The 14,678-nt window shown below is 40.6% G+C and overlaps 1 protein-coding gene across 1 annotated transcript; it reads left to right on the top strand.

Annotated features, from left to right (window-relative positions):
- Window positions 1–6,555: 6,555 nt before the first annotated feature.
- On the top strand, window positions 6,556–8,735 carry LOC121581462 (inhibin beta C chain-like). The gene is made up of 2 exons (XM_041896957.1): window positions 6,556–6,911; window positions 7,506–8,735. The coding sequence occupies exons 1-2, from the start codon at window positions 6,566–6,568 to the stop codon at window positions 8,297–8,299; spliced, it is 1,140 nt and encodes a 379-aa protein (XP_041752891.1). The 5' UTR covers window positions 6,556–6,565; the 3' UTR covers window positions 8,300–8,735.
- The last annotated feature ends 5,943 nt before the right edge of the window (window positions 8,736–14,678 follow it).

Here is a 14,678-nt window from a genome sequence, read left to right as displayed (position 1 = left end):
TCATGCTACCACTAGAGTGAAAGCACCGCCAGCATTCAAAAGTGACCAAAACATCAGCCAGGAAGCATAGGAACTGAGAAGTGGTCTGTGGTCACCACCTGCAGAACCACTTCTCTATTGGGGGTGTCTTGCTAATTGCCTATAATTTCCACCAGTTGTCTATTATATTTGCACAACAGCATGTGAAATGTATTGTCAATCAGTGTTGCTTCCTAAGTGGACAGTTTTATTTCACAGAAGTGTGATTGACTTGGAGTTACATTGTGTTGTTTAAGTGTTCCCTTAATTTTTTTGAGCAGTGTATATCTACCCCTGTTCTGTGTTTGTGTGAACACAAGAAGCAACCTATTGCTTAAAATCCCATTCAGATGTTGTCTATCATGTTGATATATACTGAACAAAAATATAAACGCAACATGCAACAATTTACAGTTGTTACAGTTCATATAAGGAAATTAGTAGTTTGAAATAAATTCATTAGGCCCTAATCTATGGATTTCACATGACTGGGCAGGGGCGCAGTCATGGGTGGGCCTGGAAGGGCAAAGGCCCACACACTTGGGAGCCAGGCCCACCAACTGGGGAGCAAGGCCCAGTCAATCAGAATGAGGTTTTCCCCACAAAAGGGCTTTATTACAGACATAAATACTCCTCAGTTTCATCAGCTGTCCGGGTGGCTGGTCTCAGACGATCCCGCAGGTGAAGAAGCCGGATGTGGAGGTCCTGGGCTGACGTGGTTACACGTTGTCTGCGGTTGTGAGGCCGGTTGGACTTACTGTCAAATTCTCTAAAACAACATTGGAGGCGGCTTATGGTAGATAAATGAACATTTAATTCTCTGGCAACAGCTCTGGTGGACCTTCCTGCAGTCAGCATGTCAATTGCACGCTCCCTCAAAACATGAGACAACTTGAGGCATTGTGTTGTGTGACAAAACTGCACATTTTTAGAGTGGCCTTTTATTGTCCCCAGCACAAGGTGCACCTGTGTAATGGCCATGCTGTTTAATCAGCTTCTTGATATGCCACACCTGTCAGGTGGATGGATTATATTGACAAAGGAGAAATGCTCACTAACAGGGATGTAAACAAATTTGTGCCCAAAATTTGAAAGAAATAAGCTTTTTGTGCGTATGTAACATTTCTGGGATCTTTTATTTCAGCTCATAAAACATTGGACCAACACTTTACATGTTGCGTTTATATTTTTGTTCAGTATATATGCCCCTTAATGTACTAATCAATACAATATCGAGGTTCATTTTACCCTTCATATGTGTGCACTACAGTGTTCCATATGTTGTGTAGCTCTATACAGTGGGCTATACATTGTAGTCACATCATCATTGGCTCATGCAAATAACATTTTTAGACCAGGGCAGACTGGGACCAGAAATTGGCTCTGGCATTTCTAACACACTGGCCCATTTTTTTCCTTGAGGCCCCCATTATTAGCCAGATAATTATAATTTGGGCCCAAAAAAATTTGTTAGAGAGGCCCACTAGGCAAAAAATGGACCAGCCCATCTGGCATTTGCCCGAAATGCCAGATGGCCAGTCCATCTCTGCCTTCAGATGACCGAGAACAATGGTGCAACTCTGACAGTCAGATGGCGAAAGGGCTTGATGATCTATGTTGCCAGTCTCCAAGTGGCACCACAATGTTTTCGTACAACAATGACTGTGTCTTGTCATGCGGTGTCACACGTTCATTGACGTGAACCGGTAGCATGAATCATTCCTTGTTCTCAGTTTGTGCTCATTTTCAGCATTGGCTCTAATCCTGAGCTTAATCCAAGGTCATCTTCCTAAGTAAGCATTAATATCCCCAAAATGCTGAGGAGGAAATAAGATAGGCCTAGTACGTCTGTCATCTACAGAGGTTCAATGTCATCATGGTCATCCCTTATCCTTATCCCTTTTCATTTAATATGTATTTTTCAATCTCATATCCATTTATATTCTCTTACCATCAAATTGTCTGCAATTATTTTCAGTCAAGGGGGGATTGAAAAACTATGCATCCAACCTTATCATTAAGAAGGTTCATTTGGTTTTGCCCGAGGCACAATATAGAACGTTTACGGGCCACTTTATTTGTCCTCTTTTTGCTATATGCCCTTTGCATTGGGATGCGAGGCAGGTCAATTGTAAATGATCAGTGATTGTTAGGAGAACTATTCAGCCATGAAAATGTCATAGAAAAGTCTCTCTCTTTTGCTCTCTCCTCCTCCTCTACTGTTCCTCGTCCACTACAAGCCACAGCAACAGAGCAAAACTGAAAGTACACCCGGTTGCCCAACAGGATCCAACCAGATGCATGTACTGTTCTGTGATGTGGGGTGTCATTAAAGACATGTAGTACACAACTGAAACTTGCTGCAGTTTGCTAATTTTTTTTGCTATACATCTACAGAGGACACGTTAGATCTTATAGGCATACACTATCATGATACTTTATGTAGGCCATTACATGATATCAAAGCAACTACAAAATGAATTCAGCTTCAGGCTTCAGATATAGAATGAAAATGCCCCTAAACACTGATCCAAGGCCAGATTGGTATTTTCTCCGCTAATGGTTCTGGTCCTAACTCTAACCCTAGATCTGTGTGTAGGGCAATTTTTACCCAGAGCATATCTGCTTAAAGGGGCAATCAGCAGTTTCTACATCAATTTTTGGACTAATTAATGATACTGTATGATGTACCCATTGGCTCTTGAAGAATATAACTTATAAATAATGCCTCATGAGCTCATTTCAACTGTCGTACCCCATCAGAACCCTAAATATAAGCTTGTTTCACTCCAATGTTTGTTGAAGTTAATATAAACAAACACAATGTATAGGCTCAAATCATGGTTAAAACTATATCCATGAATTTGAGAGTGGTTACATTTCTCCAGCTCCATCCCTCAGCTTTTTACCGAACCAGGGGCAGGGGATGACACTTTGTTATTGTTTCTACTGCCGATTGCCGCTTTAGAACGCATTATATTATCAGTGTCACTAGAGGGAGACATGCAGCCATTCTACAGTATGTCCTGTTAGGCTTCCTCACTGGAAGCTACATCCTCACCCTGCCTCCTTGACAATCTGCCCTGAAGAGCCTTTCACACAGTGTGTATGAGGATCAATGTTTACGCACTGCCTCCTGATGGGACACCACACAGCGTACACACGCAAACACGAGACTGTTGTTTGTGAATGGAGCGTGAAGGAAACCATGCAGTCCTACAGAAATCCATCTCACATCTTCATAGGAAATTAATGACTCAACTAAACAAAAGATGCCATGTGGTCAATTTATACAAATGTAGGATCTTAATTGAGCCAGTTTGCTACAGCAGGCAAATACTCCTGCAGCAACAGGAAATGTGAATTATTATGTGGATTATAATTATAATGAATTTTTGTAGGGGCTGATACATTTTTCATAAGTGAAAATCAAGTCTGAAATTTGAAAGTGGAAATTACACATTTCAGAAGCCTTTTTAAATGTAAAATACACTACAAGTCTTACATTTACTGCATTGCAGGAAAGTTTTCCTGCAACGGGGTGATCAAATTAAGATCCTACATCTATATGACGTTGAACGTTATCTAAGTAGGGCTCAGAGTTTTTCCCGGTCAGGTCATATTGTCAGGAAAACTCAGGGCCTTCTTAATGAGGGGGAAATTGTGTGAGATATTAGGGAAGAGAATACCCACTAGCGCTTATGTTTCTTATGGTCAATCCTATTCAGGTTGTAGTTATTCAATACATTTTATAATTCATCATTCATGAATTTAAAACTTAATTGAAATGTAATTGAAAGCTCAATTAATAGAATTGACACAAAGTGACATCCTTGCTTGTCATACCTCCATTGACATTGCTACATTGTATAAAAAAATTAATAATAATAATAGTTAGAAAACAATTGTTAAATATTGATACATTCTTATAAAACGATTCAAGCTACATACACCTTCTAAATACATTGACCAACTCTTTAAAGGAGCATGCCCAAATGTCCACCCATTCCATTAGTTAGATGGCATGAAAATGAAGTGAAGAATGAGTGGTCACCCATATAGGCCACAGGGTTGGGCTCAATGCCAATTAAAGCAAGTCAATTCAGGAAGTAAACTAAAATTACAATTAAATAATTGGAAAACGGCATATATTTTCAATGACTTCTCAATAAACTGAAAAGTAGAAGATATTTATTTAAAACTTTTTTAAATTTCTGAATTTTTTATTCAAATCACTTCCTGAATTGACTGCCCCTAATTAGAATTGAGCTCAACTCCAATAGGCTATACAGCACTGTCACTTGAAACAAGCTAATGCCCTCGCGGATTCCAGAATGTGCTTGTGATTGGGAGTGGCAGCGCTCTATCATCAGTTCACAGGTGATGAAAGTGTTGCAGTTTGCCTTCCAGTCTCAAAAATAGCACCTTTCCTTTGTAATGCTGGCAACGGGCTTAAGGCTGATTACTCAATAGCCTGTTATGTTTGCTCACCCTGTCATGAGAAATGTTATGTCACTGTCGGTCTGCCGATGATTCATACTTGGTCACCTTTCACACACTTTTATCCCGAGGTGGAATTTACAGACCACATGATTATTTCATCATGTCAGTGACTGTTAAAAAAAAGTGATATCTAGAACCTAAAAGGGTTATTCGGCTGTCCCCATAGAATAACCCGTTGAAGAATCCTTTTTGGTTAGAGGTATACCCCTTCTGGTTCCAGGTAGAACCCTTTTGGGTTCCGTGTAGAACCCTTTCCACAGATCCATCCACTATAATAATTTTTGCAAATGTATTACAAAACTTCCCGGAAATATCACATTTACATAAGTATTCAGACCCTTTACTCAGTACTTTGTTGAAGCACCTTTGGCAGTGATTACAGCCTCAAGTCTTCTTGGGTATGGCGATACAAGCTTGGCACACCTGTATTTGGAGAGTTTATCCCATTCTTCTCTGTAGATCCTCTCAAGCTCTGTCAGGTTGGATGGGGAGTGTCGCTGCACAGCTATTTTCAGGTCTCTCCAGAGATGTTCAATCGGGTTCAAGTCCGGGCTCTGGCTGGGCCACTCAAAGACATTCAGAGACTTGTCCCGAAGCCACTCCTGCGTTGTCTTGGTTGTGTGCTTAGGGTCGTTGTCCTGTTGGAAGGTGAACCTTTGTCCCAGTCTGAGGTCCTGAGCTCTCTGGAGCAGGTTTTCATCAAGGACCTCTATGTACTTTGCTCCGTTCATCTTTCCCTCGATCCTGACTAGTCTCCCAGTCCCTGCTGCTGAAAAACATCACAGCATGATGCTGTCATGCCACTCTACCATAAAGGCCTGATTGATGGAGTGCTGCAGAGATGGTTGTCCTTCTGGAAGGTTCTCTCATCTCCACAGAGGAACTCTGGAGCTCTGTCAGAGTGACCATCGGGTTCTTGGTCACCTCCTTGACCAAGGCCCTTCTCCCCTGATTGCTCAGTTTGGCCGGGCGGCAAGCTCTAGGAAGAGTCTTGGTGGTTCCAAACTTCTTACATTTAAGAATGATGGAGGCCACTGTGTTCTTAGGGACCTTCAATGCTGCAGACATTTTTTGGTACCCTTCCCCAGATCTGTGCCTCGACACAATCCTGTCTCTGAGCTCTACGGACAATTCCTTCAACCTTATGGCTTGGTTTTTGCTCTGACATGCACTGTCAACTATGGGACCTTATATAGACAGGTGTGTGCCTTTCCAAATCATGTCCAATCAATTGAATTTACCACAGGTGGACTCCAATCAAGTTGTAGAAACATCTCAAGGATGATCAATGGAAACAGGATGCACCTGAGCTCAATTTTGAGTCTCATATCAAAGGGTCTGAATACTTATGTAAATAAGGTATTTCTGTTCTTTATTTTTAATAAATTTGCAAAATATCTAAAAACCTGTTTTCACTTTGTCATTATGGGGTATTGTGTGTAGATTGATGAGGGAAAAAATTAATTTAATCAATTTTAGAATAAGGCTGTAATGTAACAAAATGTGGAAAAAGGGAAGGGGTCTGAATACTTTCCGAATGCACTGTATATATATACAGTACCAGTCAAAAGTTTGGACACACCTACTCATTCAAGGGTTTTTATTTATTTTTTACTATTTTCTACATTGTAGAATAATAGTGAAGACATCAAAACTATGAAATAACACATATGGAATCATGTAGTAACCAAAAAAGTGTTAAACAAATCAAAATATATTTAGATTATTCAAAGTAGTCACCTTTTGCCTTGATGACAGCTTTGCACATTCTTGGCATTCTCTCTCTGGGGAAGGGTACCAAAAAAATCCTGGAATGAGTAGGTGTGTCCAAACTTTTGACTGGTACTGTATATATATATATATATATATATATATATATATATATATAAATCCTTTACATAATGATGACAATACATACAGTATAAGCGCAGAAGGAGTGCTCACCTGACAGAGGAGAGGTGTGGCCTTGCAGGAGCTGTATAAATGAAAGCATGTCTGGAATTTCATTCATAACATTGACAGCTCCTCTGAGAACAAACCTACCATGCCTAGCTCAGTCACACAGCGCTTTCTCTTCTCTTGGGTGGCCCTCCTCTCCAGCCTCTGTCAGGGGGAGGGCCGGCCCCGCCTGGCCCAAGAAGGTACACTCCGCCTGGGGCAGGAGGAGAGCCAGAGGGCCCTGGTCTTGGAGGCAGTGAAGACAGGGATCCTGAGCTCCATGGGGATGGAGAGGGAGGCCAGGCCCAGGGAAATGGCTTCAGAAGAGGAGCTGAGGAGGATGCATTGGCTCTACAGGGAAACACTGAGGCAGCTGACAGGGAACTCCAGTCAGGAGGGGGAAACCCATCATTTCCCAAGGAGGACATCCACTGTGCTTCATCCAGCCACAGGTGAGTCCCTACTGTACTGGTTTCTACCACAATACAGGACCCGACTGTTGACATTCTGGCTTTAGATAGTGATCTGACTGTTGCCTTTATGCAAAGTGTATTAATAACTTATAGAAGAAAAGGTCTGAGTTGGAAGCCAAAGCCAATGGCTTGGGCTTTGTAAAAGGTGTGTACCTGTGTACCAAAACATTATCCCATGGTTGTGTCTTCAAGAAGAAGAATTTTATGACAAAACTAACAAAAAGCCTTCAAACACATTTTAAAAAATGTATCTTAATGTACCTGTGAGTGTTTTCTGAAACCATATGTTGTGAGAATGAGTAAGTCATGCTCTGAGGAGCAATTTAGTCTTAAAGTGCTTTGTTTTTGTGTGCACTCCAACAAAAGCCTACCATTAACATTTGGTCTTAGCAAAGGCTGGATAGTAATACAGTACCTCTTCTCCAAAGCTTCGTTTTAAATCGTTTGATGTCATTTTCTTTTTTTGACAAGACACATCCATTAAAACTCTTAAAAGCACAACCTATTCAAGTAATGACAGTAATTCTAAGAACTTGAGCATTTGTGTAACAACCCTCTTTTCATCTCTTTCAGTGGAGCCTGTCGAAGTGCTTCAGAGTGATGAGGAACACCCATCAGATGTGCTTTGGTACAGAGCTGTATTCCACAAGAATCCACACATCAGGAAGGAGCTCACTTTGGCCCGGGCTGAGCTGAAGCTCTACAGACAGCTGTTGGATGGCTCTAAAGCTGCTGAGCCCATGATTAGGGAAGAGGTTCATGTGAAGATCTATGAGACGAAACCGCTGAACTCTTCTCTATTGATTCACACAGAGACCCTTCTTCAGACGGTCGCTGCAAGAACTGGTGATTTGACTTTGGACATCAGAACTGTGGTTGATAAGTGGAGGGGGAGGTCGGACGGCCACTCTCTGGTTGTGGAAGTAGGACTGGGCGTAGAAGAGGGAACTGATCCCAAGACGAGCCCTCAGATGGTCCTGGAGGTAGACCTTGTAGAACCTAGATCAGCAGGCAGAAGGAGACGGACTCGCTCCAACAAAGAGGACAACTGCGATGAAGACGGTCGCTGCTGCCGAAAATCCATCAACGTGTCCTTCAAGGAGATTGGCTGGTCAGACTGGGTCGTGGCCCCCGCCGGTTACAACATGCACTTCTGCGACGGCTCCTGTCCCCACAACTACAAGCCAGCCAGCATGCACGCGCAGGCGAAGTCTCGTCTTCACCACATCAACAAGGGAGCAACACCTCGCCCCTGTTGCGTGCCGGCTGCCTACGAGCCTGTGATCCTCATGCACTACGACAGTCGGGGAAAGTTGAAGCTCACACCCTTCAATGACTTGATTGTCAGCAAATGCCACTGTGCTTGAGTCCTTCGGGGCAAGCCCAGGCAAGGACAAAAAAAAGAGTCGGAACAAACCTTTTCCCTTTGGCGAGCCATTAGATAAAATGTGCTAGTGCTACATACTGAAATAGAAGAGATAATGTTTTCAAAGGACTTAAGAAAATAATATTTGTCATGCTCAATTAGTGACATTACTAACGTTATTTTCAACAGCTAAACAAACAAAAATACCCAACATTATCCATCATCTATGGATTTTGAGAGAAGTTACTGTGGAGCGATGACTCTGAACTGTACTATTTTATTTGGAAGGTACATTTTGTTAGTCTCATGTGGCCCGTTATATCATATTCTTCCAAGACTATGTACAAAATGATATTATTTATTGTAATTTATTTAACAGGGTCTAAAACGTATTTGTATTGTTTTTGTAGTGTAGTTTTCAATATTACAATATTTAGCATGATCCTTACATCACTGTACTGTAAATATGTATTCAATTGAATTTAATGCTATGTACAGTATTATCTCCAAACATTTTGGTAGTTTGTCTGGAAAAAACTATTTTTAAACATTTCAATAATGGTAGTATGGATATTACACCTACTGTTTATGTTGAATGAATGTGCCTGAATGCATATGTACACAAACTTTACAATACATATTTTTTACTCACAAATTATGTGTTTACCCCATGTGTTTAATTCCTTAAAAATTACTTGAAGTTATGACAAGATATATGTTATTGTGCTTTACGGAAAACCATCTAGATAATATTTAAAAGTTAGGGTGTGCCGTGAAAGACATAAAATATATGATAGCCAATATCTTGCAGCTGTAGCTTTTGACCAAAGAGTGAATGACCTACGGGACAAATTAACTAAGTATTTGATTTTGCATGACAGTAAGAATAGCACACAGCACACATTACGACATGCATTGTAAACTCACCACCATGAAAAGATATCATATCTCTAAACAATAAATATAATTTATTTTAATGTAATTTAATGATAAAGGAATATGAAAGGCAATACTGTATCCACAATTAAATATTATACAGATAAGTTTGGATAAATAAAGAGAGAACAAATAATGCTAAAGATAGTGTTTGATAACTATAAGCATCATATCTCACTTTTTATCTATGACAAAGATAACAAACAATAAACAGGTAGCGGACAACCTAACCTGTTGGTTTTCCTATCAAACAACTTAATAACCAACAATCATTCAACAAAACAACCCAATATATAACACAATCGTTTTGAGATATAACTCAACATTCTGGTGTGTAGAAGGCCTATTTTGTAAATTGTGAGAGAGATTTTGATATGAAAGTCTTAGAGGATATCCCATTTCGATAGAAAATACATTTTACAGTGTATATCTACACATATGAATATAAACATCCAAATATAAACATTTACAAATATAGTATAAATGTGTATTTTCTTATGTTTATTTAAATATTTTATATACTGATATAATTTCAAATGGTGTATTCTAAAGCATTAACACATTTTGGGAAATATACAGCAGTGGAGGCTCCTCAGAAGAGGAAGGGGAGGACCATCCTCCTCAGTGAATTTCATAAAAATAAAAATAGTGAAACATGAACAAAGTTAGCCTTTTTAGATAAAACTATACTAAATATATTCACGTCACCAAATAATTGATTAAAACACACTGTTTTGCAATGAAGGTCTACAGCAGCCTCAACAGCACTCTGTAGGGTAGCACCATGGTGTAGCCAGAGGACAGCTAGTTTCCGTCCTCCTCTGGGTACATTGACTTCAATACAAAACCTAGGAGGCTCATGGTTCTCACCCCCTTCCATAGACTTACACAGTAATAATGACAACTTCCGGAGGACGTCCTCCAACCTATCAGAGCTCTTGCAGCAAGAACTGACATGTTGTCCACCCAATCAAAGGATCAGAGAATGAATCTAGTACTGAAAGCATAAGCTACAGCTAGCTAGCACTGCAGTGCATAAAATGTGATGAGTGGTTGACTCAAAGAGAGAGAAAGACAATATTTGAACAGTTTTGAACAAATGTTTTTATTTAAAAATTAAGGAGAAGTAAGTGAGAGGGAGAGAGGGAGAGAGGGAGAGAGCGAGCTAGCTATATTTTGTTGTATTTTGTTTTCACTTTCACTTTCACTTGGCTAGCGAATGCAGCTAGCTAGTTTAGCCTACTCAAACACCCAGCTCAAACAGAGAGGGACGCTATGTTAGCTAGCTGGCTATGGCTATCCAACACTGGAACTCTTCAAATCAAATCAAATCAAATCTTCCAAGACAAGGTAAGCTTTTGATTTTATGAATGTATTGCCACCGGTGTAACTGTGTACTGCATGATTGTAGCTGGTTTACTAACGCATTAGTTCTAGTAGCTATGTTGAATAGCTATGACGTTAGATAAAATGGTGACATTAATGATGTAGGCTGTGTGTAGCGGTTAGCGGTTATGATATGAAGGTTTGGCTTGGAAAGGTTTTTTCGCCTGGTCACAGACAGCTGATGTGTTGTGCACTGAAATCCACAAGCAAAGGGAAAAGGTGAGAGGAGGAGAGTGCGTAGATGTGAGAAAGGATTCTACAATGAGCAAAATTATCATGCTGTTTGTATGTGGCTGCTATGAAAGTGAACTGTGTTTGGGATGTGATCAGGGGTGTATTCATTCCAACGATTCTGTTGAAAAACGTTTCTTAAAGGGAAGCAAACGGAATGAAATGGGGATAAACATACCTGAATTTGAACAATAGAGACTCTCGTTTGCAACTGTTGGACTAATGATTACAGCCTAGATCAGCTAGATGTAGGCAAGAGTATTGAATGTGTCACTGTCTGTCACCTTGATTACTTTACATTTTTGTCTCGACCTGTGCTCCTGCATTGTAAACTTTCATTCATAGGCTAAGTTGTAGCAACCTCATGATAGATACAGTGGGGAGAACAAGTATTTGATACACTGCCGATTTTGCAGGTTTTCCTACTTACAAAGCATGTAGAGGTCTGTAATTTTTATCATAGGTACACATCAACTGTGAGAGACGGAAATTTAAAACAAGAATCCAGAAAATCACATTGTATGATTTTTAAGTAATTAATTTGCATTTTATTGCATGACATAAGTATTTGATACATCAGAAAAGCAGAACTTAATATTTGGTACAGAAACCTATGTTTGCAATTACAGAGATCATACGTTTCCTGTAGGTCTTGACCAGGTTTGCACACACTGCAGCAGGGATTTTGGCCCACTCCTCCATACAGACCTTCTCCAGATCCTTCAGGTTTCGGGGCTGTCACTGGGCAATACAGACTTTCAGCTCCCTCCAAAGATTTTCTATTGGGTTCAGGTCTGGAGACTGGCTAGGCCACTCCAGGACCTTGAGATGCTTCTTACGGAGCCACTCCTTAGTTGCCCTGGCTGTGTGTTTCGGGTCATTGTTATACTGGAAGACCCAGCCACGACCCATCTTCAATGCTCTTACTGAGGGAAGGAGGTTGTTGGCCAAGATCTCGCGATACATGGCCCCATCCATCCTCCCCTCAATACGGTGCAGTCGTCCTGTCCCCTTTTTAGAAAAGCATCCCCAAAGAATGATGCTTCCATCTCCATGCTTCACGGTTGGGATGGTGTTCTTGGGGTTGTACTCATCCTTCTTCTTCCTCCAAACACGGCGAGTGGAGTTTAGACCAAAAAGCTCTATTTTTGTCTCATCAGACCACACGACCTTCTCCCATTTCTCCTCTGGATCATCCAGATGGTCATTGGCAAACTTCAGACGGGCCTGGACATGCCCTGGCTTGAGCAGGGGGACCTTGCGTGCGCTGCAGGATTTTAATCCATGACGGCGTAGTGTGTTACTAATGGTTTTCTTTGAGACTGTGGTCCCAGCTCTCTTCAGGTCATTGACCAGGTCCTGCCGTGTAGTTCTGGGCTGATCCCTCACCTTCCTCATGATCATTGATGCCCCACGAGGTGAGATCTTGCATGGAGCCCCAGACCGAGGGGGATTGACCGTCATCTTGAAATTATAATTCCATTTTCTAATAATTGCACCAACAGTTGTTGCCTTCTCACCAAGCTGCTTGCCTATTGTCCTGCAGCCCATCCCAGCCTTGTGCAGGTCTACAATTTTATCCCTGATGTCCTTACACAGCTCTCTGGTCTTGGCCATTGTGGAGAGGTTGGAGTCTGTTTGATTGAGTGTGTGGACAGGTGTCTTTTATACAGGTAACGAGTTCAAACAGGTGCAGTTAATACAGGTAATGAGTGGAGAACAGGAGGGCTTCTTAAAGAAAAACTAACAGGTCTGTGAGAGCCGGAATTCTTACTGGTTGGTAGGTGATCAAATACTTATGTCATGCAATAAAATGCAAATTAATGACTTACAAATCATACAATGTGATTTTCTGGATTTTTGTTTTAGATTCCGTCTCTCACAGTTGAAGTGTACCTATGATTAAAAATTACAGACCTCTACATGCTTTGTAAGTAGGAAAACCGGCAGTGTATCAAATACTTGTTCTCCCCACTGTATATGGAACATTTGAATATCATGTAGTAGCCTAAACCTAGCTGGGTGAATTGAATATCAATGACACTCATCCAATATGCTGTAATAGAAATAAGGCTATGCCTTTTTTTTTAATTAAGTGTCCTCCCTCATCTTAAACGTCACTGACCGCCACTGGCATACAGTATTATGTACCGAGGTCACATGTCCATTACTTTAGTAGATTGATGAGGGGTGTGACATATCAAGTGTCCGGGAAGTTGAATATAAGTAAGTCATCAATCTCCGGACATATACAAATATTTACAAATATTGCCGTCTTCATTTGATACAAGTACAGCTAATGTACACCAGGAAACTCCCCAAGTTCTTTGTTCATGCTTACTAAAAGTCCATCCTCTATTTCTCCACAGCCAAGACCTGATATTAACACCCTCAATCTTACATTTTGAAAGGTCTTGTTACCACCCAATGTATACAATTTGAAGGGAATCAAAATCAGTCTTCATCATTGTGCAAACTTGGGTGGGTGGCGTTAGATGTTGAGTGTGGTTATTCAGAAGGCAGTATTATAACGGGCTTTGGAATTAAGCTGTTTTTAACAGTCGCTCTCTTTCAGATGTACTCACTGTGGCGTGATAAATCTGAAAGGTATCCCATCACAAACTAGGCCACAGGGATATTTGCTTCCTTTCAATGTGTCTCCTTTAAAACATTAAAGAAACACTATACTACTCACACAAAGTTCACTGCTGGAACCGTTCCATCCCACAGGGAGACTCATTGGTTCAACCGTAATGTTTGTTGGGCCATTTTTTGAGTTTGAGCATCGCTTCCTCTTTATACATTTTCAATGTGCAAAATGTAAATGTAAATGTACTATACCTCAGCATTTGACTTCCCTAGACATGAACTGCATTTATCTACCTCAAGTTTTAGATCCACATTAAAACCTATCATGGTTGAAACATTGTCAAACATACTTTTGGGGTCCCCCAGGGGTATATCCTAGGGCCGCTCTTGATTAGTCTCTTCATGAATGACTATCCTGTTGCATGTACTGGCATTGAAAAACAGATGTATCCTGATAAGACTGTGCATGTAAAAGACAGCAGATAACAGAGAGCAGACATTGACTTTGGATTGCTATTTCTTTTTCTGGCTAGCTCCTGTTTTTTCTATCCTGAGTTCATAAGCAGGTAATTCTACTAATTAAGTTCTTATCAGCTTGGTCCCTCTTCAACCTTCCTGAACTTTGTTTAATTTTACATTAGACCTACTGTAGCTGGGCCGTATCCAATCAGAACCTGTTACTGGGTCAAGGGGTAAAACAAATAACATTTCCCTCGTTTGAACGATCACACTGACTAGCTTCTCTTCGTCCCCAATGACCAAACATAATTTCATTAATCAAAGCATCCAAATATGCATTCTCTCAGTGCAGGAGGAATGTTATTTATATCTCAACCCCAGACAACCCATCGCCAGTTTGATTGAATAGGGCCATCAAACTTACATAACAGAGTCCGCTCAACAGATGACTTCACTTCACACTATTTGATAACCTATGGTCAGATTCAAAAAGGGCATCCCCTTTCTTTTTCGACTGACTGTTCCTTTCTATTTTATGAGAAAGGAGTAGCTAAAATCAAAGCCATCAGCAACTCTATAAGTGACTGTACGTTATTTATAATGAGGGATACCTGGAGAAAATCTGACCTCTCTGAAATGAAAATGGATGGCCCTCCCTTCAGTAATATATATTTTTACTCGACCCTCACTGAACGCTTGAAAAAAAAAAAGTGAACCTCCCCTATACCCAAAATAATAATTACAACATAAAGTGGATTGCAGAGAACATGCCTACGATT

The sequence above is a fragment of the Coregonus clupeaformis genome, chromosome 14, assembly GCF_020615455.1.
Source record: "Coregonus clupeaformis isolate EN_2021a chromosome 14, ASM2061545v1, whole genome shotgun sequence".
Taxonomy (NCBI): Eukaryota; Metazoa; Chordata; class Actinopteri; order Salmoniformes; family Salmonidae; genus Coregonus; species Coregonus clupeaformis.
Note: the sequence above shows the minus strand (reverse complement) of the source record. Positions and strands in the feature narration are given on the sequence as shown.